The sequence below is a fragment of the Rhinolophus sinicus genome, chromosome 3 (genome assembly GCF_057876585.1).
Source record: "Rhinolophus sinicus isolate RSI-liver-muscle chromosome 3, RSI-T2T, whole genome shotgun sequence".
Lineage (NCBI taxonomy): Eukaryota > Metazoa > Chordata > Mammalia > Chiroptera > Rhinolophidae > Rhinolophus > Rhinolophus sinicus.
In genome coordinates, this window is record NC_142503.1 from 137,775,423 (window position 1) to 137,800,578 (window position 25,156).

A 25,156-nucleotide genomic window follows, 5' to 3' on the forward strand; every position below is an offset into this window, starting at 1 on the left:
CCTCTGAGGGAAGCGGGCCGTGGTGAATAAACTACGACTCCCAGCAGCCCCCGCGCCCGCGGCTATCGGTCTCAGATTAGGGTGGCAGGTCGCGATTCCCCGGCAGGAGACTAGCTAGCCCGCGCAAGTGGGCGTGGGGGACAGGGGCGGAGGTGGGTAAAGGTAGAAAGGGCCCTGGACCTGGAGGGCATGATCTCAACTCGGTCGACCGTTCTTCGGCACGCCGGGAACCAGGATGGAGAGTAGGTGCTACGGCTGCGCTGTCAAGTTCACCCTCTTCAAGAAGGAGGCGAGTCTTCTCTCTCCGCGGGCTAGAGGGCCAGGGAGAACGCGGAGTGGAGGGAAGGAAAAACATGGGACTTGCAGCCCGTAGACTTGGTTTTATGGCCCCTTTGCAGCTGTGTGATTTTGACAAAGTCACTGAGCCTCGGTTTCCATTTCTGTAAAATGGGGCTAGCACTCCCTTGCTTGCGAGGTTGGTGTGTAGGTCTAGTGAAGTGCTGGAAGTGAAAGTTCCCTATAAACTGTAAAGCGCGCTCCTGGCATTTTTGGAAAGCTAGACTTTTCTGTCCGCCAAGTGTAGGATCTGGCTGTTTTCCTTCCATCCACCTTGAGACTCCGCAGCCGAATCACCCTTAGTACTCTGTGACCACTCTCCATTACACCATGCCCGTTACTCTTTCTGCTCTGAAACCGTCACCATCACGCAGCCTGCCCTTCCAGGTTTCTTTAGTTAGATTTCTGCCCTTCCTCCTGCCCACAGGGCACCATGGCAAAGTCTCTCGTGCCCTCAGCACAGATCCATCAAGTTCCCCTGTAAACTGCAGGCTTCCTCTGCCTCAGCTGTGACCAGGAGATAGGAACCAGACAGGATGAATGGAGAGCAGGTAGGGAGGCAGATCCCTGTAGCACTTAGAAACCTGGGTTTGGGAGTCAGGGTGGTCAGGGTTCAAATTTGAGCTCTGATGTCATATTCACGGGGAGACCCTTGTTTGGGCAAGTTATGTAACCTCTCTGACCCCATCTAAAATAGGAATAATAATTGTGGTCATCAGGATTAAGTAAAATAATGTGTAGAAATCGTGAGGATTAAATCAGGTAATGAATGTTAACTACTGAGCTTAGTACCAGGCACACAATAAGTGCTTAATGAATGGAGGCTATTGTTATCTCATCCTGAGCCAAGCCTCCTTCCATCTCTGCTAGAGCAGAGAAGGCATGGGCTCTGCACTCTCTCTGATGCTCCTTTATTGCAGTGTCAATGGACCTGGAGGGGCTTTGCCTGTTTGTCTTCTACACTCCCGTGTCTGGGAATTGGAGACAGGGTAGAAAGCATGGGAATTTTGCATGAAGCTTTACTTGATTTGAATCCAAGAGTGGAGAATGAGGAGTTGCTTTACCCTCTACCCATTTCTCCCTAGGCCTTAGGGCCCCACTCCCCATCCTCCTCCCAGCAGCTGGTCACAACTTCAGTGTCTTCTCTCTGTGTGTGCTCGGAGACTCCCAGGGAGGAACCTGCAGGGGCAGCTGAGAGGTGGATAACCCTGCCTCATGTTTCTTGTAGAATGGCTGTAAGAACTGTGGCCGGGCCTTCTGTTCCAGCTGCCTTAGCTTCAGTGCAGCAGTGCCCCGGGCTGGAAACACCCAACAGAAAGTCTGCAAGAGGTGCTATGAGGTTCTGACCAGGTGAGAGGCTGACATGGGTGAGGATTCAGCCAAGCATGGCAGCAGGCCGCTGGCCAGCACTTGCAGCCTTGTGCTCTGTGTCCAGAGGTCAGCCCAGGAAGTGTTTGGGGTGAGGGGCACTGACTGGCAGATGGCAGGACTTCTGACATCAGATTTCTTCTCTCTAGAGGATCTTCTCCTGCTAATACCTCCAAATGGTCACCACCTCAGAACTATAAGAAGTAAGTACTGAAGGGACAAATGAAGCCCCAGGGTAGGACTCTCTTCCCAGCCTCTAGATCAGTTGAGCACAGAGTCAGGAAAATATCCACCTCTCAGGCTCCTGACTGCCCTCTTGGGCTCAGAGAACAGCTCATCAGGCCTCTACCAAGGTTCTTGGTAAACCTTGCCCTCTCAGTTGGACTCTCTGGATTGAGTTGCAGGGTGACATGAGCAAGAGCCACAGAAGATTGTCCATTGGAGGCCACCCTAGATGCCTAGAAATTATTTGAATGGAAAACAGTGGGTAGGTGCCTTCGTCCCTCCCTTCTGCTTTCTTCAAGAACCTCTATCTCATATTCTGCTAGGCGTATGGCAGCCTTGGAAGCCAAACAGAAGCCCGGCACTCCACGGAGCCAGGGACTGAGCTACCAAGACCAGGTCATTGCTGAGCGCCTAGCACGGCTCCGCCAGGAGAACAAGCCCAGTGAGTGGGGTCAGGCAGAGTGTCCTAACGGACACCATCTGGGGCTCCTGGGACTGGGATGCCTCTGGATCTTACAAGGTTTCCCCATACCAATTGCAGAGTCGGTGCCCTCACCGGCAGAAATAGAAGCCAGGCTAGCCGCTCTAAGGGATGAACCCCAAGGTCCCATCCCTTCCACCCAGGAGATGGAGGCACGGCTCGCCGCACTGCAGGGCAGAGGTCCGCCTTCTTGGACCCCCCAGCCGGTGAGTGCTATGTCTTGAGAAGGAGCGAGGACCAGCAGAAGCCCAGACACATGTATGCGTATGTACTCTGTAGGAGTTGGCAAGCCTCCAACCCCCCACCTCCTGATCCTCTGGCCTGCTGCCAGGCCCGGGAACCAGGGACAAGTAGCAGGATTGGATGGGGCAGGAAAGAGTGGCTCGTTGGTCCTGTTGGGGACTGTCAGACCGACTTGAGCATCCACCCCTGACCTAGACTGCTCTGGACCTTATGGTGTGGTTCCCCCCCTACCCTGCTCCTCACTGAGTATCCCTCCTCTAAGCAGGCGTATCAGACGCCAGACACCAGGACCCAGGCCCAGCAAGCGCAGGACCTGCTGACACAGCTGACAGCGGAAGTGGCTATTGATGAGAGCCAGGAACAAAGAGGCCCAGGTAACTTCTCTACCTGGGTACCCAGGAACCTGCCCTCCCCTTTCCCCAGGTGGGAAAGGTTCTGCTGCCTACCCTTTGGGAGGTGAATATAAATCAGATCAACATTATAAGAGCTACCATTTATTGAGTGTTTACTTCGACAGAAGCCAGTGTAAACCTAGTGGATAAGCTTGTAGGCTTTAGAATCAATCCATGATTGTCTGTTCTACCACTAACTATCTGTGTCACCCTGGGCAAGTCACTTTCCTCATCTGTAAAATGGAGGTATGTGTGGTAAAACCTACCATGTGGGGAAGTTGTGAGTAAATGAGGTAATCCAATAAGGTCTTAGGACCCTGCCTGGCTCATAGTAAGTGCTCAGTGAATGTTTTTTGCAATGATGATAAGAAGGAGGAAGAGACTATTTAAATTCAATTAAAATTAAATAAAATTTAAAATTCAGTTTCTCAGGGGTACAGCCACATTTCAAGTGTTCCATCGCCACATGTGGCTCATGGCTACCATCTTGGACAGCACAAACATAAATCATAATACGGAATGTTTCTGTCATCATAAAAAATTATATCGGACTTTGCTATTCAAAGGCTTCAGAGCAATGGTTCTCAACCGGGGATGATTTCACCTCCAGGGCCCACTTGGCAGTGTCTGGAGACTTTTTGTACCACTGGCATCTAGAGAACAGTCTAGGGGTGCTGCTAAACGTCATGCAGTGCACAGGACTACCCCACAACAAAGAATTATCCTCCCAAAATTTCAGTAGAACCGACATTGAGAAACCCTGCTGTAGAGACACAATCTCATTGAATATCCTCAGTAATTTTATGAGGTCCATAGGCACTATTATAATCCGTATTTTATAAAGGAGGAAACTGAGGCCTGGTGAGCTTAAGGAACTTGATCAAAGTCACATAGCTATTAGGTAGCAGAGCTAGGACTTGAACCCAAAGCTGTCTGATTTTAAACCTCTTGCTCTGAGCAAAAGGAGACATGTCAAAGCCACACCACTCTGGTAACATTCTCCCTGCCTCGTAACACAAGACCTCAGCTTCTGTCATGTCCTCTCTGTGCTGCTCCCTTGAAATGCTAATTCCAGCCTGTGAGGCAGAGACACTGGCTGACCTTGGCCTCCCCATATCCTGATCCTTTTGGGCAGCGATTCTCATACCATGGGACGCCCACCCTAAGGGCAGCACGTTAAAATATTGGGTGGGGATGGATGTGGTGTGAAAACACATGTCTAAGATTACTGGTTTTTTACATTTAGTAAAATGGAGGAAATACTCATTTGTAATATAAATCACAGGAGCTTGTATTGAACAAAAAGCTGATGATCTATGTTTTTTTTAAAAAAAAAAAAGATCAGAAATGGGCTCAGTGGCTTCTGATGAGAGATCTTGGAATGTCTCTGACTGCCTGTCTCCTTCCAGCTGCCTCTATCCAGAGTGACCTGAACCAGGCTGGCCCAGGCGGCCAGAGTGCTAATTCCAAAGGGCAAACTACCTCATCCCCGGAGGAGAAGAGCAGGCTGCTGGCTGAGGCAGCAGTCAAGCTGCAGGAGGAGAACACGACACAGGAGAAAATCCTGGCCCTCACCAAGCGCCTGGCCATTTTGCAGGGACAGGACCCCGACAGAGGTAGAGGCTAGGGAGCAGCTACTCACTCATGTCCATTGGGCAGCCCCCCTCCCACCCCCAGGCCAAGCTCTGCAAAATGGCTGCACTCCCTGCCAGGCTCAGTCAGGTGCCAGGGGTCCCTGTGCCCGGGGTCTGTGGAGCTCTGCCCAGATGCATGAGGCAGTACTGGGGTAAAGCAGTGGATGAGGAATAAGTGGCAGCCATCGGGGGCAGGGGACCCACAGGCCCTGCAAGTGCGGAGCCTTCTGTCCCTGCCCCCAGCCCTGTAAGGAGGGGCAGGGTCTGGTCAGAGTGGCTGCAGAGGCTGCTCAGCTCTAGAACAAGTGCCACTGGAAACCAAACCACGTCCTGGGGGCAAGAGTACAGCCACTCAGGTGCACTCTCTCAGCCTCCCTCCTTTTCCCCTGCTCCTACCTCTCCCTCTTCAAGTGACCCTCCAAGACTGTCACATCCCAGAGAGTGATGACGATGAGGAGACAGCCATCCAAAGAGTCTTGCAGCAGGTGGGCCTGCCTTACTCTCCTGCCCACCCCTTGTCCTGTCCCTGCCTTCCTGCCTCACCCCCCACCTGGCCCTGTTCACTCTGCCTCCACTCCGACTGGATGGCCAGTCACCCTGCTGCTGCTCTTCTAGTTGGGGCCCCACTGTCCCTGTGACTCAGACCTGCCCCCTGGCCTTTTGAGATAGGGTGTCAGTCGTCACAGGCTACAGATAAAGGAAGGTGGGTTGAGAAGCTAAGGCCACAGAGCCTTCTGTGGAGGAGGGGAAGGCTTGGGCCATGAGCAGGGCACTGTACCTCTTCACCGTGCCCACAGCTCACTGAAGAAGCTGCCCTGGATGAGGCCAGTGGCTTTACCATCCCTGCGGCGCCAACTCTCCAACCCCAGGCCCAATCCTGCAGGGCAGAGTCTGAGGTGAGAAAAGCCCCAGACACCCCCAGGCCACCTCCACAGCCTCATTCCCTGCCTGGCCACAACTTCAGTGTCTGCTCCTGCCCTCCCACTCATACCCCATTGGGTACCTTACTTCCCCCATTCCTCTCTGATCCCTGAAGGCCCAGGCCCTGGCCCCCAAGCCTGACGCTGAGGAAGAACTCCCCTGGTGCTGCATCTGCAATGAGGACGCCACCCTGCGCTGTGCAGGCTGTGATGGAGACCTCTACTGTGTCCGCTGCTTCCGGTGGGTGCAGGTAGCATGTTCTGCACAGGTAGAGAGTTCAGGGGCTACTTGTCATCCCTGACCTGTATCTCTGCTCCACAGGGAAGGCCATGATGCTTTTGAACTTAAAGAGCACCAGACATCTGCTTACCACCCCCAACATGCAGGCCGAGAGTACTAAGGAACCCTGGTCCTCCCGAGAAGACAGCCCTACAGGCAGTCGCACAGGCTGGGGTGCCCACCTCAGAGCCCAGCCTCGGCATCTGATGGAAGAGCGTATCAGGCTAGACTACTCAGGGGTGCACCTTTTCCTGGCATCGGTGTCCCTGGAAGGAGGAAGATTCTCCATTGGAGCTGATGACTGGATGAGCCAGATGGAAGGCGGAAGTTGGGAGCCCTCCACCAGAGAAGCCTGGACTGGGATCAAAAGGCATGATGAGGAAAGATCACACTGAATTTAAGGAGGAGCCTTGGAACCTGCTCAAGAGCCCAGGGCCCTCTCCCAGCACTTGGTGTGTCAAATAAAGTATGTTGATTCGTGGGCCCAGCATCTTTTATCTCGAGAACCCTATAGGCCCTGATCCTGGGCCCTTGGAGAGGTGACAAGAACAGAGCAGGCTCTAAGTCCATTCCTATAGAGTGAGGGAAAGGATTGAGCCTTCCTGCAAGCTTCTCTAGGCAGGAATGGTCCCACCCATCCTGGTGGCCTCTAGCATGAATATTCATTCAACTGAACTCAACTGTGCGTCCTGCCCTGGGCAGCCCAGCTTAGCCCCCAGGCCCCACTATTTGGATTCTCAGCCTCTGTAGTACTCAGACACCTCTTGCACAAACTGGATGCATACCTTGCTTCCTGCCTTACTCCCAGGGCTCTTGTCCCAACCTGCCTGCCATTCTGACTCAGTGTTTGTTTCCAGCAACTCCCTCCTGATCCAACCCTGACCTCTCGGCATGTGCCCTTTACATCCCTCTGCTTTTTCTCTTCCTCTGGCTGAAGCCAGCTCAAGAAACAGTCCTCAGCCTGAGGCCTCCTTTATCATTTAGAGGGGGAGAAGGATCTAGCCTTCCTTGATGCTCCAGACCCTACGAGCTTTTTCCTGTTACCTCTCTAGGATTCAGAACTAGTCTGTGCCACCTGGGCTCCTGTCCTTGGTGATGCAGCGTGCTTCGTGTCTTAGCCTCTAGGCCTTGCTAGATTGTCATCTCTCTGAAGCAGAACCATGACTTTCATTCTTAAGGCCGATTTGGATGGAGAGAGGGAGGGATGGATGGATGAGGTGTGTGGATAGTGGAATGACTCAGGATGCTGGCCTTCTGCTATATCACTTCACCCTCTCCCTCCCCCGTCCCTCAGCACAGATATGCTCCACACTCCAGCTGGGGCTCCTAAAGGTTTTATCCACTTGGCTGCCAAGGAAAGCACTGGGTGCCAGTCGTGGCTTCCAGAAAGCCCAGCTGACAGGAGCCAGCTGTGACTGTACATACACTAGGGGTGTCCAAATGTCCCTCATCTTCCATGTTCCTTGTGTGTCCTGAGGAGCTATTTCCCTCTCAGCCCAGGATCTGGAGGTTCATGGCAGGCCTGGCAGTGCTGAGGCTGCTGAAGGTTTATTTCTGAGGCCGACTGAGTCTCCGGAGTTTCTTGAGTTGATTGAGTAGCTCAGAGATAAAAGGCTGAGAGAGAAACGGGTGAGATTAAATCATGGGGATAAGCCGACCGACCACACTGCCTTCCCTAATCTCCCTCCCACCCCATATCCCCAGAGCCAGGGAAGAGGAGAAAGACCCAGGGCCAAGGTTTCCATTCATTAGCTGCGTCCCCACTGGGTCTCCTCTTACCCACAGATCAGCAGGGCATCCTTACCTCTGTGGGGCGGGTGCAGTCTCGGAGAATAGCCTGGGCAGAAGAGAGCAGACAGTGGGTCCCCGAGACACAGCATTTTCCCACAGCCCCAAATCAGTCTTTCAGAAATTCTTCCCTCTGATTTGGTTCTCCCCACTCTAACCAAGGAGGCAGAGTCTGGGTTCCTGGGATTCCCTTGGTCCAAGCCCAGTTTCCAGCCCCCAGCCCCTGAGCCCAGGGCCCAGCGCCCCATTCTACCTCCAACTGAGTCTTCTGCTCTTCTGTGGGCAGTTCCATGAGAGCCTCCAGGTCAATCTCAGGCTCAGAAGGAGTTGGTTGATCCTGTTTGGGAATCACATGGGGCTCAGAGGGGCCTGGCCAGGTGGTGCTGGAGTGAAATTTACTGTCAGGAGCTCACCTATTTCTCACTTTAGTTACTGAACACCTGTGTTCTACCTGAAACAGCGCTAGGGTTCTTTAAAAAGAATGTCTTTTTAATTCAAAAGTTATATACATTGTTATATACATTGTTATATACATTGAAAAGTGGTGCAGCTCCTTTGGAAAGCTGTTTGGCAGTTCCTTAAAATGTTAAATATAAGGTTATCATCTGACCCAGCAATTCTACTGTCGGGTGGATTCCCAAGAGAAATGAAAACATATGTCCACACAGAAATTTGCACATGAATGTTCATAGCAGCATGAACCATAATAGCCAAAATGTGAAAACAACCCAAACGCCCGTCAACTGATGAAGGGATAAATAGAATATGACGCAGCCATACACCATTACTTCTCAATGAGAAGGAACAAAGCTCTGATTCTTGCTACAACACGGATGAGCCTAGAAAACATTGTTAGTGAAAGAAACTAGTTATGAAAGGCCACATATTATGTGATTTAATTTATATGAAATGTCCAGAATAGATAAATCTACAGAGACATAAAGTAGATTAGTGATTTCTTAGGGAGTGGTGGTGGTAGGGAATGAGGTGTGACTGCTAATGGCTACACAGTTTCTTTTAGGTGATAAAATGGCCTAAAATTAGATTGTGATCGTTGTACAACCCTGTGAAGATACTTAAAACCACTGAATTGTACACTTTAAAGGGGTGAATTGTGTGGTATGTGAATGATATCTCAATAAAGTTGTCTTTAAAAGTTATTATAGTCATTAAAAATTTTAAACAATACAGAGTTTATATAATTAAAAATGAAAGAAGTCCAAGGGACTAAGAAGATAAGTTACAGACTGGGAGAAAATATTTGCAAAAGATATATCTCATAATGGACTGTTATCCAAAATATATAAAGAACTCTTAAAACTCAACAATAATAAATGAACAACCCAATTAAAAAATGGGCAAAAGATCTAAACAGATACCTCACCAAAGAAGATATTCAGATGGCAAATAGCATACGAGAAGATACTCAACATCATATGTCATGAGGGAACTGCAAATTAAAGCAACAATGAGATACCTCTACACACCTATTAAAATGGTAAAAAATCCAAAACACTGACAACACCAAATGCTGGGAAGGATGCAGAGCAATGGGAACTTTCATTCATTGCTGGTGGGAATGCAAAGCCGTACAGCCACTTTAGAAGACAGTTTATCAGTTTCTTACAAAACTAAACACACTCTTTCCATACAATCCAGCTATTGTGTTTCTTGGTATTTACCCAAATGAATTGAAAATGTCCACATACCAAAAACCGCACACAAATGCTTATAGCAGCTTTATTTATAATTGCCCAAACTTGGATACAACCAAGATGTCCTTCAGGAGATAAATGGATAACAAACCATGGTACCTCCAGACAATGGAATATTATTCAGCGCTAAAACAAAATGAGCTATCAAGCCATGAAAAGACATGGAGGAAACTTAAATGCATATTACTAAGCGAAAGAAGCCAATCTGAACAGGCTACATGCTGTATAATTACAACTATATGAGATTCTGGAAAAGGCAAAAAGATCAGTGGTTAGGGGGTCGGGCGGGAGAAAGAGGTGGAGCACAGGATTTTTAGGGCAGTGATACTCTCTGTATGAAATTATAGTGGTGGATACATGTCAATGTACATTCATCGAAACCCATAGAATGTGTAACACCAAGAATGAATCCTAATACACAATATGGACTTTAGGTGATTATGGTGTTTTGATATAAGTTCACCAACTGTAGCTAATTCACTGCTCTAGTGGGGAATGCTGCTAGTTGGGGACACTACTCTTGTATGGGGACAGCAGGGATATGGGAACTCTCCATACTTTCTGCTCACTTCTACGGTGAACCTAAACTGCTCTAAAAATAAAAATCTATTTAAAAAAAGATGGGAACTCCAGGGCCAAGATTTAATCAGCTTAATAATTTTTTTACCGCTTTATCAAGGACTTTCTTCAGTAAAAGCGGTGTGGTGGTGGAGAACGTGGTTACTGGTACACGTTGGTGTCACTTTCTTGATTCATGCAAAGGGTCACCATTGCTTTTGCATCATCAGTGCAAATGTCAACATAGTGAAAAAGGCAAATAACATCTTAGTATTATTATGGAAATAATCATGGAGCCCTGAAAGGATCTTGGGGGTCCCTGGAGTCACCAGAACACACTTCAAGAACGGCTGCCTTATCCATTTTCCTATTAATTTGTTCAGTTTTTTCTTACCGATCTAAAGTCTTTTCAAAAAAAGAAACTTTCAGATTAGCTCTAGCATTCCACATATGAGAGAAATATCATTTGTGTTTGGGGGAGGGGTTGGGGAAATAAGCATATGTGTCTATAGAGTTGAATCTAATGGCCTTTTCCAGTTTAGGTTTTGCTTCCTTTTTTTAATGCTTAGCAAGTTCTTTCCATACTGACTTGGATAAATATTTGATATTCGCCTTCACATTTTTCTAGAGGTTTGATAACTTTACCTTTTCGACTTTATTATTTAATCCTTTGGAATTTATTCAACAAATATGTATCAAATGACTACTATCAATTCAGCATTGTGAACTTGGGAACTTCAGTGAACAAAAGAAAGATCCTGCCCTCGAAGAGTCTACATGTTAAGGGCAGCTGGGGAGACATAATAAAAACAGATGTACTGAGTAACTAAGTTGTATAATTTGTTTAAAGGTAAGTGCTATTGGGGGAAGTGTCCCATATCTTGATTAGGGTAGTGGATACATATGGCAAGTGTATTCAAATATAGATTTCAAATGGGCAAATTTTACTCTCTGCCAGTCAGACAATTAAGTTCACGAACTCATCCCAGAAAGTGCTACATACCCCATCGCTGAATATCACTATCACTATGGTCACCTTCGAAGTACTCCCTTTGAGAAGCTATGCACTGAGGCCAGCACCTAGTCCCCCTTCAAAGCAGTTTCAGAACTCTTTCTGCAATGGCCATCAGAGCTGTCATCATATTACACTTGATGTCCTGAATGTCATTAAAATGTCTTCCTTTCAATATTTCCTTTATCTTCAGGTAAAGAAAGAAGTCACTGGGGGCCAGATCAGATGAGTAGGGAGGGTGTTCCAATACAGTTTTTGTTTACGAGCTAAAAACTCCCTCACAGACAGTGCCGTGTGAGCTGGTGCATTGTCGTGAGGCAAGAGCCATGAATTGTTGGCAAAAAGTTCAGGTGGTGTAACTTTTCCATGCAGCCTTTTCAGCACTTCCAAATAGTAAATTGGTTAACTGTGTTGTCCAGCTGGTACAAATTCATAATGAAAAAACCCTATCAAAAATGGTTAGCAACATCGGTGCAACGTTTGTGAACTTAATTGTCAGGCCTTGTAAAGTTAATTTAAAAAGAAAAAAAAGGCTCATCTATCCTCTCACTCTTCCCACTGCCAAGGGGTAACCACTGTTCACAGTTTTGGTCCTTCAGTACTTTCTGAAAAATAAACAGTGCTAGGGTTCTAAGTTAGCTCTTTCACCCTAAACTCCAGAGTTTCCCCTTTGCTTCCTTGGTTTCTAGCTCATCTGATTCAGCATTCATTCATCTAATGCATATCTATTGAGAGCATTCTATGCACCAAGCACTGTGATGAGTGTTGGGGCCATAGTAGCAAGACAGACACACATCATACTGCCCTTGAAAAGCTTATAGTCTCCTGAGGGATATAGACAAATAAAAAGACAGGTGCAAATAGGGGGATAAGCACTGTGATGAGATACTATGACAACACATGGAAAGGGAACCTCACCAAGCCTGGGGTTTAGGAAGGCTTCCTGGAAGAAATGCCCTCTAATCTGAGATCAGAAGGCTGAGCAAGAGTTATTTATGCTTCTGGTCCTGATGGAGTAACAGGAACCATATTTCTTCTCCCAACATAAATAACTATAAAATTAGACAAAACTATATGAACCACATTTTCAGACATTGGACAACAGATAACTCGGGACTACCTGAGAGAAAAGGGAAATGAAAAACGTAAACTCTATAATTGCCCCGGCTTTCTTCCTGGAGGAAATTTCCAGATGACAGAGTTGAGAGAAAGAGCCCAAGTAGAACACAGTGGTCTTGCTAAATTGATATGACAGAGATCAAAATTCAGGGTAGAGGTGACTGGAAGTTGCTGGACAAAGTTCTGGAGAGGAGGGCGTTATAAAGACAGAGACCTCTAGAAATCTGCATAAGGGGTCTCTTGAGTCTTTGCTGAACACAAGATGCACATTCATAGGGTAAACTTCACAAGGCCAGGTCCTATGAGGCACTGAGAGTACAGAGATGAAAAGTTTCAGACCTCGCAGAGGACTGGAGACAAATCAAAATTCCACTCAGCCAGAATACATAGACAGTCATCAATGATCATGCAGAGATTCAGCAGAGACCTCAGATGGCCATGCTTTACTATTAAGGTAAATTAGTTTCTAGATTAAAGGCTACTCTAGACTCTTGCTAATGGAGCTTAAAAAACAAGTCTCAGAAGGATCAAACTGAACCACAAATAACTAAGCTACCTACCAGGACAAAGCCCAACAGTCTTTATTTACAGTTACTCAACAACATAAAATTCACAATACAATCCAGTACCCAGTCAAAAATCACTAATTCTGCCAAGAAACAGGAAATGTAACCTATAACCAGGAGAAAACTCAGTTAATAAAAGCAGACCTGGAAATGATAGAGATGATAGAATTATCAGACAAGGAAAACATGAACATAGAAATGAGAGAAATAAAAGATATGAGAATCAAATGGAGCATCTAGAGATGGAAAATACAATATTTTAAATAAAAAATTTACTGGATTGAATTCATAGCATATTTGACACTGCAGAAATAGCACCTGTTGAACTTGAAGATATAGCCAATGAAACTAGTCAAAAATTAAGTGCAGAAAGAAAAAAAACCCTTGAGGTGAAAAAGAAGGGAACAGATCAGAGTTTTGGTGACCTGTGGGATGATATCAAGTGGTCTAACATATGTATAATTGGAATCCCAGAAGGTGGAGGGGGGGGTCAAATAATAAAAATATATTCTAATGATTAGAATTCTGCCTCTAAAAAAGTATTAGTGCAGCCTAAAAATAATTTTTATATCACTTATGATGTTAACTATATGTATATTGAATATAAGGTACGTATATTACTGAGTGTCAGATTGCCACTGCAGTCTGGAGTTGGGAATATGGGTTCATATAATAATCTAAATATTCCTTTCCTTAAGTACATTGTGAATTCTCAGAAAATGAGCAGATATATCAAACATCTGCTGAGATGAACAAGTGTAGTACACATGTGACTATTACACGTAGTGGTTTCCTGCCAGATGCTGCCTGATTTGACCCCTTTCTCACCTCCACTACTTACTCAGTCCCCTTTTCTCCTGATCTCTGCCACAGTACCAGCAATAGAGTAAGACTCAGAAATGAGCTAACGATGTTTATTTGACATATTCATTGACAATAATTTTTTTTTTTTTTTTTAAGGAGGGCGCAGCTCACAGTGGCCCATACGGGGATTGAACTGGCAACCTTGGTGTTATTAGCACCACGCTCTAACCAACTGAGCTAACCGGCCACCCTGACAATACTTTCTTAAAGTTGGAAGCTTAATAGATTGTTTCTTAAAATCTCACCACACCAAGAGGGCTGCATCAAAATGCCAGATGCCACCAGGAAAAGATAGTGTCATGGAAGCTATAGAAATGTTTCAAAAATCTGGGGTGGTCAATGGTGTCCCCTACTAATATGTACATTAGATCTCATCCCAAGTGATCGGTGACCTTGGCAAGAGCTCTCAATAGAGTGGTGGGAACATAAGGCAGATTTCGGTGGTTTGAATGGTGATAGGAAGGGGAAAGTTAAGCAAAGGATGTGAATGTGGACAAACTCTTTAAGGAGACTTGTTGTAAAGGATACATGAAATAGGAGACGGTAACTAGAGGGGGGCACATGGTTGAGCAAGAGTCTTTGTAAAACAGGAGAAAGTTATGAGTGTTTATGTCCCTACTTAGAAGCCAAACCCACATTACCTCTGGACAATAGAAGATCTAGGGGCCCAAATCTATTTATTTTGTTGAACCCAGATTTGGCTCCTCTGAAGACCTCAAAACAGGCTGTACACCTAGGGAGAAGAGGTGGGACCCTCCAACAAAGGAAGATTGGGTCCCAGTATAAAAACTAAATAAGTAGTGATGCATCCCCAGAACCATTCCCAGGGATGCCATTTAAGGTAGGCACATTGAGGAGAGCCCTGGTGGGTGTCCAGGGGCTCTGTGAAGGTAGAACTGGGGTAGGGTAAGCCGGGAGACTGTGTTGCCTCCATCTCTGCCCAAGGTGACCAGTCACCTGGAGCTTTCCCAGCCACTTGGCTTCTTCCTGCTGAAATGAGCAGGGATTGGGAGAGGAACTGCTGCTACCTGGCACCTTTGGACAATTGCTATGGCAACTGCGTGCCAGGTATTTTATTTTGGTCATTGCCTGGGAGTGGTCCTCCCACGTGTCCTGTTTTCCAATGTTATGAACTCATTATTGTACAGTCTTCTCCCCCCACCCCCACCCCGTGCCTTAATCTTGTAAAACATGGTTCTGTGATGCCCAGAAGGATTTGCCCTGCGGTGTCTGAAATACGAGACTTTTCAGACAAGTGCACAACAATTCTGAAATCGAAACTGATTCCGAAAGGAAGGTTGCGGGCGGTAGTGAAAGGCAGTGGAGGTGTCTTGCAAGGTCAGAGCAGACACAGGCCAAGAAAATGTGCCTCTCCTGCTCCAGCTCCAGGGCATGTCCCACCCTCCATGAGTGGGCCCAGGATGCTGCAGGGGACATGGTCAACACCTGGACCAAAGTGACACATGACCCAGTGAGCCTGGGCCACGGTATCACTCTTCCCCACGCCCAACCACAGGGCTGCTCAGACAGCCCTTACTTGGAAAAATCACAGGCCCCCACTGCCTCCAAAGAGAAAACAAAGACCTGAGTCAAGAAGAAGGAGAAACAAGAACCGTGGCATATGAAGGAGGACTCTTGGTTTCTGGCTCGGTGCAGTGGTTGTCCGCCAGCCACATGCTAGAAGCAACTGTAGAGCTTATAAAAAAGACCAGTGCTTGGGACCCACTCTAGTATTAGGTTGGTGCAAAAGTAATTGCGGTTTTTGCAATTATTTTTCATCTTTTAAACAGCGGTTACTTTTACGCTAACCTAATAGATCTAAATTAAATTCAGTTGAGGTGCAGCCAGGACACTGGCTCCTTTCTGAGGTACTTCAGGGGTGGAGAACCACTAGCTGCTCACATAAATGCTCAGGTTCTGAGGCAGAGCCCCAGCTGCAGCTCCGGGTCTGGCAGCTTCCTCGTCGTGTGACCTTGGGCTATTTACTCCACATCTCTAAGCCTCCATTTCCTCCATGGTAAAACAGTGCCTACCTAATGGAGTCGTGGGGAGGCTGAATTGAAATAATGCATGTCAAATGCTGGTCACCATGCCTAGCAAATACTTAAGTGCTCAAAATGTTATTCTTGTCATTGAGGCAGCGGTTGCCATTTCTCTAGGATCCCGATTTGGAGGTATAAAAAAGTGCCACTTCTCATGACAAAGGGCCAAGACCCGTCCTATTCAGGGGGGTGGGGGTTGAGGGAAGTCAGTCAGAGCCAGGGCCAAGGCTAGGTCAGCTGCTGGTGTTAGCTATGGTTACTCTGACGTTCTAGTCCAATGCTGCCTATGATGAGACGATGAAAACGTTCTGTATCTGTGCTGACAATATGGTGGCCATTAGCCACGTGCGGCTGTTGGGCACTTGAAATGTGGCTATGAGACTGAGAAACTGAACTTATAATTTTCTGTGATTGTCATTCATTTGAAGTTAAATAGATACACATGGCAGATAGCTGCAGTACTGGACAATGTAGCTCTAGCCATGTACATGTGTTGAAGATGAGAGTAAATAAAGACATAAAATAAAAAATAATAGCCCTTCTATTATCTCATTTAAGCATCCAAAAAGTCCTAAAAGGAAATATGACAGGCATTTATAACCCCATTTTAGAAATTAGGAAACTAAGTCTCAGGGATGGTAAAAGACCTTCCCCAGATTATGAAGACAGAGGCCCAGTCCAGATCACAGGGGCCAGATTTCTGGGTGCAAACCCATGTCCCGTTTCCTGAGATCTCCCAGCAGGCTCTCTCGGCCCTCTGGCTGGGCCCCAGGCCCCCCATGTCCTCCCACCCTTCCCCATGCTACCCACCTGGAAGAGCTCCTGAACCTTCGAATCCACCCATTGCTCCATCTCCAGCCAGCGCTGGAGCTGCCCCCGGTCGTACTTCACTGTCAGCCGGCTGGGTCTCCGGGATCTGGACACTTTGGAGGGGTCAGCGTAAGACTTTGAGTCTGAGTCTGTGGATGACGTCCTTCTCTTCCCAGAAGCCCACTGGACCTTCTTACTTGGGTTCTCCCTGTCAGGGTTGGGAGATGTGCAGGAAGCTGGGCTTGAAGACAGCATGGAAGGATTAGCCTGGGCAAGATGCTGGGAAAAACTGCCAGTTAGAGCAAGGGTGCCAGGGAAGTGAAGAGACAGAGAACAGGAGGCCCACAGGGAAGAAAGGGGGGAGGGAGGAAGGCAGGGCCAAGGCTTTGGGAGAGGCAGGGGTCAAAGATCAACAGGTCTTTGTCTGGTGCTGGGAATGCCAGACTCTGGGCTCCCTGCTGTTAGCTGCCAGAGAGTGGCACTCCTGAGCTGAGTTGTGCCCCAGCTTTCCTTTCTGCAGCTGCTGGGGTCCAAAGTGACATAAACTGCAGATGAGCAAAGGTCAAGCCGGTGCCATGCCTTGGGAGGAGGAAGGGGCCCTTGGGTCCTGAGGGGTGCAGGACTGTGATCTATGCTCTATGGCCAGCTCTGGAACAGGACCTGAGTCACACTCACCTGAGAAGCCTCTGCATTCCACCTCCCTGGGCCTAGATCCACCCAGCCCCTAAGAAACGGCAGTCAGATGGAACCAGCAGGAGCAGTGTCCCTGGCAGGCAGAAGCTCCTGCTCAGAGTATGGCACTTTTGAGGGACAGTCCCTCCAGGGATATTTAGAGGGGTGTTTGTTGGTAGGTCTCTGAATGTCAGAGACCTTGACTTACTGTTAGGTCTCTGAAAGTTAGGTCTCAGAGACCTTGACTTACAGACAGAGCCATGTCTGCAAGAAAACAACATGAAAAAAAAAACACACAACAAAATGTCTGTTGGCCTGCACCTGCAGACAGAGCCAAACTTGTGATAAGAGAAAACGCCACAAAACAGCTACTGGCTCACAGGCAGTCAGCATTTTCTGTTCAAACAATGCTACCCTGTCAGCACAGTCGCTATAAAACCCTCCTCACCCCTCCTTCGGGGCAGCAAGTCTGCTTTAGATATGCAGCCCGGCTGTAGCCATCTGATGCTCAGCCGGATAAACTCTTGCTCTCTTACAATAAAAACTTTCTTAACTTGCCTGACCATGTGTGTTCCTTTACTGGCCGACCTATCAGTTATCTGTTGCCCTCATGGAGACCCTTTTGTGTCTGGGTGTGTCTGAATGTGAGGGAAGAGTGGCTCCTCGCTTAGCCTGGCCCAGTGCACTTGCACAGGAAAATTTATCAAGTGTGTCTCCAATTCCTGTTCCCCAGAGGCAACTGCTTAGGAAGCCATGTTTATTATCACATGACCCTCCCCTGATTCCATCCTTCTTAACACAGAGGAAACTTGCAGACTAACTTTTACCCTGATGTAAGGACTACTACTTTTAGACATACTTGCATTCTAAAGGAAGGGTATTTTTGTCTGTTTAGTCCTTTGTGATAAAAAATTTCTAAACTTGTTAGAAAAGTTACAGAAGAACACTATGATTAAAAAAATAAAAAATAAACAGCTCAGAAGGAAAAACAAATGAAAAATTAAAGTTTCTCCCCTTTCCTCAGCTCTACTCCCCAGAGGCAACCCCCACCAACAGCTTCTGTTTTTAGTTCCCCTGTGGCTACCATTATCCCCTTATGTAATATCATAAATTTGTCTGTTTTAGACAAAATATGAAGGATGAGAAATTAACTCACATTAACTCCATTTCCTTTACTTTTCACATTCCAATTTTTATTTAAATATTTCTTTTTAGGGCTGGTAGCCGTTGCCTTTATGATGTTGAGTTTCTGTTTCCCAGTTATCGACTTCAACCGTCATACACCTCAGCTTTAGACAAAGGCCAACGGATAAGTAAATCCTTAGGGCCAACTTTAGGCCCTAAGTTAACAGAGTAAAGGAGGCGTTTGAGGGCTGGCGGCCAGGATGGAAGCCTGGACAAGCCCAGACTTTGGAGGAAGGCTGACATCTGAATTCAAACTCAGCTTTGCCCTGCATTGGTTTTATGACATTCAAGTTTCACAAAGTTTTTAAGTCTGTTTTCTCACCTGCAATATGGGGTTTTGGGAGGATTCAATGAGATGATGTATGTAAACATTTAGCATGGTATCCAAAACAGAGTCCTTTCTCAGTAGATTCCTATTTCCTTCCTTTCCTCACCTTCCCATTCTCCCTTGCCTGCCTGGTGAGGCTCTGTCTGGCAAAGGCTGGCCCTGAGACTTCTCTGCAGTGGCTTCCTTTCTGGCCCTCTTTGGAAGAGGGTGGGAATGAGCAGGGGAAGGGAGGCATCTAAAATGCAGCCTGTAGACTCTCCTATTACTTTGACACTCTGTGATGGGCAAGCATTATTATGATAGTTACCTCCCTCTTCTGCTTCCAGTCTTCTGAAGGGCTTGGTAGCCTTTTCAGGAAAAGGAACCAGATCAGAAGAGTCAATGGGTTTTGTTCACTCATTAACTCATTCATTTAACAAAGATTTTATGATCTCCTCTAGTAGGCCAAGCGATATGCTCAGTACCAGGGATTGGTGATCCAAAAGAGAACAGTTCCTGCCTTTGTGGAACTTACAGTCTAGTGTGAAAATAAACAAACAATCAACTAATTGACTAAATGTAAAACTGTAACTATATTTAGTGATCTGAAGAAAAGGTAAAAGATGCTGTAAGAACGTCTATTGAGGGTGTGATCTAGCAAGTGGTAACATCTGAAAGGAGGTCTGAAGGATGAGTAGGAGTTAACTAGGCACAGGGGTCAACAGGAATGGATCTAGCAGAAAGCAGAGCATATGCAAAGGCCCTGTGGTGAGATGGTGAGTACAAGGAACTAAGAGAAGGTCCATGGGGCTAGAACAGAGAGAAGAGGGGGGCCATGAGACAGAAGGGATAGAGGGATCTCCACAGGGCCCAGTGAACCATTTTAAGGAGTTTTGTCTCCATCCTAAGAGCATTGGGGATCACTGCAAAATTTTAAGCAATGGTGGTTGGGTACAGATTTAAATTTCTAGAAGATAACCCCGGCAGTTGAAGAGAAAGGATGAGGGTGCAGAAGGGCTGGAGAAAACCAATTAGGAGACCATTGCTGTAGGGCTTGACGGGGGCAGGTAGTGTTGTCAATAATATGAAGTGAACAGATTGAGAGCTATTTAGGGGGTAGTATTTAACAGAACTTGGTGATGGACTGGAGACACATGAATATGCCAACTTCATGGATGCCTACATAGGGACACAGACAGGTTCATGCACGGAGCCTCTTTGAGCCTGTTTCCTCATCTGTCAACAGGGAATTGGTGGGATTCTTCATGAGCACATAGCACGGCCCTGGTGAAACTCAATGGCACACAAATTAGTTATGCCCATTATTTATAATCTAAGGCTCCTTATTTACATCTTTCCATCTCAGCATCGAGACACATCTCACTGGCCTACACATGTCACCATTCATCAGTAAATTTGTCCAAGGTAAGGGAATTCAAGATCCAAGGTAAGATGGGAAGAAAAAAACCAACACAATGGCAGAGCCACATGAGGGCAGGGAAACAGAGAAGGTGTGGGCATGGGTAGAGTCTGCCCTGCTCTCTTCACCTGGCGTGGGTCCAATGGTGGGATAAAATGGGCAGTAGGCAGACTCCATCAGAACTAGGCTGTTCTTAAATGCCTCTTCTTTCTCTTACTAAAAATTTTTATTATAAAAGAAAAACATGTTCATTTTAGAAACATTTCTAAATTTTCTAAAACATTAAAAATTGCCCATAATCTCACAACACAAAAACCACAATTGCTAACATCCTGGCAAGTTTCTTTCTGGTCTTTTCTCAACTATATATATTTAACATAGTTGAGAAAATGCTATATATATATATGTGTGTGTGTATATATATATATATATATATATATATATATATATATATATATATAATTATTTGGGAAACATTAAAAACTATTGTTTTTATTCAAGAAATACATTTTTTAAAAAAGATTTTATTGGGGAAGGGGAACGGGACTTTATTCTTTATTGGGGAACAGTGTTTATTTCCAGGCCTTTTTTCCAAGTCAAGTTGTTGTCCTTTCAATCTTAGTTGTGGATGTCACAGCTCAGCTCCAGGTCCAGTTGCCATTTTCTACTTGCAGGGGGCACTGCCCACCATCCCTTACAGGAGTTGAACCAGCAACCTGGTGGTTGAGAGCTCACTGGCCCATGTGGGAATCAAACCGGCAGCCTTTGGAGATAGGAACACGGAGCTCCAACCGCCTGAGCCACCGGCGGCCCTATTGTGAACATTGCTGACATCAGTAGAATTCTTCAAAAATGTCCCTTTTAGGGCTGCAGCAGTATCTGAGAGGACCTGTCACCTTTAAACAAAGATTAAACCAATGACAGCAGCCTCACCTATTGCATTACTTTCCCCACAATTCCTTATAAAAAAATCTTGGTTCTACATTATCAAGGGAATTAGTGGGCTTTCATTTAGATTATTAAAACTAAAATTTATTCTGTAAATACATTATCCTTCTGTTTCAAGTTATTATTGCCACATAACAAACCACCCCAAAATTTAAAGGCGAAAACAAACAGCCATTTATGTGCATATGATTCTGCAACTTGGGGAGGATTTTAGGTGCAGCTAATCTCTGCTGGGGCGGCTTGACTGGGGCTAAGAATGCTCCTCGGCTGGTGTTGACTGTGACATAGCTGGACCCTCTCTCCCTAAGAGTCTCTCATCCTCCAGGGTCCTGCTATCTTCCAGTGGCCTCTCTCTCCTGCAGGGTGATCAAATTTCTTTGTATCACACTTGGTCCTAAGAGGGAAAAATGGAAGCCACAGGGCACCACTTTGAGGCCTGGAAGTCACATGGCACCACTTTGTTATGTCCTATTGGTCCAAGCCAAGTAACAAAGGGAAGGGAAAGATAGATGCCACCTCTTGGTAGGAAGAATAGCCTGTACATACAGGAAGGTGAGGTTGGATCTACTATCTGGCCATGTTTGTGGACAATCCGCCACACCTACCCCTAGAAACCACCACACCGCCATCTGAGACAAGGCACTCAGTGTTCCTTTTCTAGTTGTGGTGTTAAGGACTGAATCTTTTTACCAAATCACCCACTCCTAAGAGCAATGGTTCGTACTGGTGATACGGCCAATGGGAATGAAGGCTATAGCATAAACTCATGCCTTCTTTTCCCCCCAAGTTCACAAAGGGGGAGTGAGCCACATGGTCTAAAAAAAAAGAGCTAACTCATCCAGACACCTGTCCTTGGGCTTGGAATATAGAATTAGAAAACAACATAATCTGGAAATGCTTTGTAGAAAGGTAGATCAGAATCATGGAAAGGACCCAAGATTGACAGTCAAGAGACCTGACGTCTGGGTTGGCCTCTGCCACATACTAGCGACATGTCTCTGAACAAATCAAGGACAAATCTCTGGGCCTGTTTCCTATATGTAAAGGGAAGGGCTTTAACTAAGGCCCCCAAACAGCCTCGCCACAAATGAAACCTTATGCATTCATCCAGGGAACAGCTGGCTCTGTACACACTGCCAGAGAGGCTCATGGGGGTCACCCAGGGTCTGCATAGGTGAAGGAGAGAGGAAGGCAGGGCTGGAGGAGGGAACCTCATGCAGTGCACAGGGTGGCTGGGAGTCCATCTGGAAGCTGGCACAGAGCCCAGAGCAAGGGCAGCAGTAGCAATAGACATGAAGGGATAGATGTGAGCCATTACCAAGAAAGACTGTCAGGACGCAGGGGCTGGCTGGACATTTGGAGGGAAACCCCAAAGAAAGGCAGGGATCACAGATAACTCTTAAGTAACTGGGACAGTGAGGCCAGGAGAGAATGTGGAGACAGAGCGATTTGGGGCTAAATGTGATGACTGTGGAGGTTGTCATGACATATTTCTCTCTTCCTTATGGAAGCATTCCATGCTCACTAAAGGGAAATAATTTAAAAACTAAAAAGATCTTACCCCGTATTCCCACCATTCAAATGCCATCACTTTCACCACTTTGTTGGACTATCTTTTTTCCCCTTCAGATGTAGTTTTTCTTTTTAGTATATAAGAAGCAGCATAAGATAGTGGGAAAAGTAGTTTGTTTGTTTGTTTGTTTGTTTGTTTGAATGTCAGAGAGACTTGGGATAAAATTCTGGCTCTATCACTTTTCTCCCAGGTAACATTTATTAAGCACTCACAGTGTCAACTATTTTCTCTGTATTCATTCATTTAATCCTTATAACCCCAGGAAACCCTATTTTGTGAACAAGGAGACTAGGGCACAGAGGGGTTAAATAACTTGCCTAAGGCCACACCAATAGTAAGAGACAGAAAAGGGAATTAAACCCAGTAGTCTCAGTGTGAAGCCTACAAGCTCAACTCCTATCCAGCCTTGCCTCCCACTCTTCTTATGTGATCTTGATGGAGTTAGTAAGCTTCTTTGCAAAGTGGAAACTAATCTCAGAGTTGTCATGAGAATTAGCAATTATATATGTCAATTGGCACACAGTAAGCATCTCAACTAATGGTGGCTGCTTACCACTTGAAAATGAGTTTTCATTTCAGGCAAGTTGAATCTGAGGGTGGAATTTGCATCTGAACTCAGAACTGCAAGAGCAGAAAAGCCCACTGTAGCAATGGAATGGGCCTGCTGGGACTCTAGTCCCCACTCTGTCACCTAACTGCCATGTGACTTGACAAGTTAGTTCGCTTGTCTGAGACTGTTTGCTCATCTGTAAAACAGGGATAAAAATAGTACCTACTTTCTTGGTTTGCTTTGAGCATCTGCGGCAATATGTGGAAAGTGCTGAGGAACAGGATTTGGGCATTGTCAGTGTTTGAAAGAAGTAGGTTTTGTAATGGCATGGATAATGGATGTAGTAATGATAAATCTATGGTAATGTAATATTACCATAAGGTAATAGTCTCCTGTGTTAGGATTCCTGTATGTATCAGGTATTGGGGGAGGCAGGAATCAAATCACAAAACTCTTTCTCTCCAGTAACTGCACAATCATTTGCTGTATTCCCAGCATTACCATCATTGATTGCCCTACATCCACCACCGTGCCAGGGGCTGTGGAAAAACAGAAAATCCAGAGAAAGGGAGACAGACCCCAGATCCCACCCCCACCCCCTATAAAGTGGGCAACTGGGAGACGTTGCTGTTCAGCCAGGAAAATGAGCCAAGGGTTGGCTACAAGACCTAGTAGGCAAAGTTGCTCTAGATGACCAATTAAGAAGAATGTTCTCTTTGGGTGGGAGAGGGGGGTGTTAAGTCAAGGTGAAAAGGTGTAGAATCTCTCTATGGGAGAGAATTAATAGGACCAGTCTTGCTCTGTATGGGATGGTCTTTAAGAGGAGTTCTTCACTCAGGAAAAGCAATGAGGAGTCCATGGTTCTGTGAAGGTCATTAACTCTGCGACTTTCATGAGCTGGAACCTCTAGCTTCCAAGGATGGCATTTCCCTGGAAGCAAGTGGCCACCTCTAGACCGGGAGCACCCCTTTGGTGAAGGAGAAGAAACCTGCGATTCAGGGGAAGGAACAGCAGACACATGAGCGCAAACAGGATCTCAGTTCCGACAGACATGAAAGTAAACAAAAGTAAAGGTTAGTACAAGATGAGGAATGGCCTCAAACAACAGGGAACCACTGCCGTCAAACAGGGAAGCCTGGCAGCAGGAACTCGCCTTAGTTTCTCATTCTGGCAGAAAGGAGGGCTTTCCCAGGACGGGCCAGGGCGGTGACAAAGGAGCAGGCACCCAGATTCCAGTTCACAAAGGTGCAGCCACACAGCTTCTGGGATCTCTTCCACGAAATGGAAAACATTTCCCGAGGGCTGACGACGACGACAAGGTCATTCGCTCCGGGCTTTCCCCCATTTCTCCACCCCCCGCCCCTTTACAAGCGCCTCAGGCCTGGAGCTGGAAATGCTGGCCGGGGCCCGAAAAGGAGGCGGGAGGCAGCCGCACCAGAACGCCCAACTCTCATGTGCCGGACTTCGCTAGAGTCCTGGCGTGTCTGAGCCTCCAGGGATACGGGTGCAGGGCCCCCCATCCCAGCGAGGTGGAGAGCTGCGTAGGGCAGCCTCGAGGGACGCGGCCCGGGGCAGAGCGCCCCCAGGCCTCCGCCTCTCTGGGAGGGACCAGGCTGCGGGGGAGGGGTCGGGGATCTTGGAGCTGCGGGGCAGGTGCTCGGGAAACTCGGCTGGGAAGCTCCAGCGGAGGCACTCCGGGCGTGGGCGAGGCCAGCGGCGCTGGGGTTAATATCTACTCCGCCCCGGCCGCTCTGACTCAGTTTCACCAGAAACTAGGGGGAGGAGGTGGCCGATCCCCACCGCTCTGGGCACCTGGGCGGAAGCGGTGGCCCGAGCAGCGCAGGAAGTAGGGACCGGAACCTCAACAGGCCCGGCCCCACCCCACTCACCTGCGCAGGTAACCGGGGCCCTGGAGGTGGAGCGGGATCGGAGCATGTTTAGCCCTTTGTTCTGTGCTCGAGCGTGTGCCCGGAAAAGTGACCTCCTTAGCCATCCATCTGGCCGTCGGTTTGGCGGCCGGGTCACCGGAGCGTGCTTGGGGGGGCCGGGCCCGCGTGCCCCACTTCACTCCCGGGGTGCTGCTTGCTCCGCAGCCCTCCCCTTCACTTCCTCTGGGCTGGCCCGCCTCCCTTGAAATCTCCCCGGCTG

General features: G+C 47.1%; 2 protein-coding genes across 6 annotated transcripts; one reads left to right on the forward strand and one right to left on the reverse strand.

Moving 5' to 3' along the window:
* The first annotated feature begins 13 nt into the window (after positions 1-13).
* On the forward strand, positions 14-6,361 carry ZFYVE19 (zinc finger FYVE-type containing 19). 2 transcript variants are annotated; one of them, XM_088797144.1, is made up of 12 exons: positions 14-289; positions 764-887; positions 1,565-1,686; positions 1,854-1,907; positions 2,253-2,371; positions 2,471-2,616; positions 2,919-3,027; positions 4,455-4,661; positions 5,091-5,164; positions 5,477-5,575; positions 5,716-5,840; positions 5,922-6,361. In XM_088797144.1, the coding sequence occupies exons 2-12, from the start codon at positions 873-875 to the stop codon at positions 5,998-6,000; spliced, it is 1,149 nt and encodes a 382-aa protein (XP_088653270.1). In that variant the 5' UTR covers positions 14-289; positions 764-872; the 3' UTR covers positions 6,001-6,361. The 2 variants fall into 2 exon arrangements, with proteins under 2 accessions (XP_088653270.1, XP_019581030.3); XM_019725471.3 differs by lacking the exon at positions 764-887 and having other exon boundaries at positions 17-289.
* Positions 6,362-7,197: 836 nt separating this feature from the next.
* On the reverse strand, positions 7,198-25,030 carry PPP1R14D (protein phosphatase 1 regulatory inhibitor subunit 14D). 4 transcript variants are annotated; one of them, XM_019725469.3, is made up of 6 exons: positions 24,898-25,030; positions 17,029-17,077; positions 16,354-16,561; positions 7,921-8,004; positions 7,684-7,716; positions 7,198-7,493 (listed from the first exon to the last, which is right to left on the reverse strand). In XM_019725469.3, exons 2-6 carry the CDS (start codon positions 17,043-17,045, stop codon positions 7,428-7,430), a joined length of 408 nt encoding a protein of 135 aa, XP_019581028.1. In that variant the 5' UTR covers positions 17,046-17,077; positions 24,898-25,030; the 3' UTR covers positions 7,198-7,427. The 4 variants fall into 4 exon arrangements, with proteins under 4 accessions (XP_019581028.1, XP_019581023.1, XP_019581022.1 ...); XM_019725464.3 differs by lacking the exon at positions 17,029-17,077; XM_019725463.3 differs by lacking the exon at positions 17,029-17,077 and having other exon boundaries at positions 16,354-16,594; positions 24,898-25,029.
* Between the last annotated feature and the right edge of the window lie 126 nt (positions 25,031-25,156).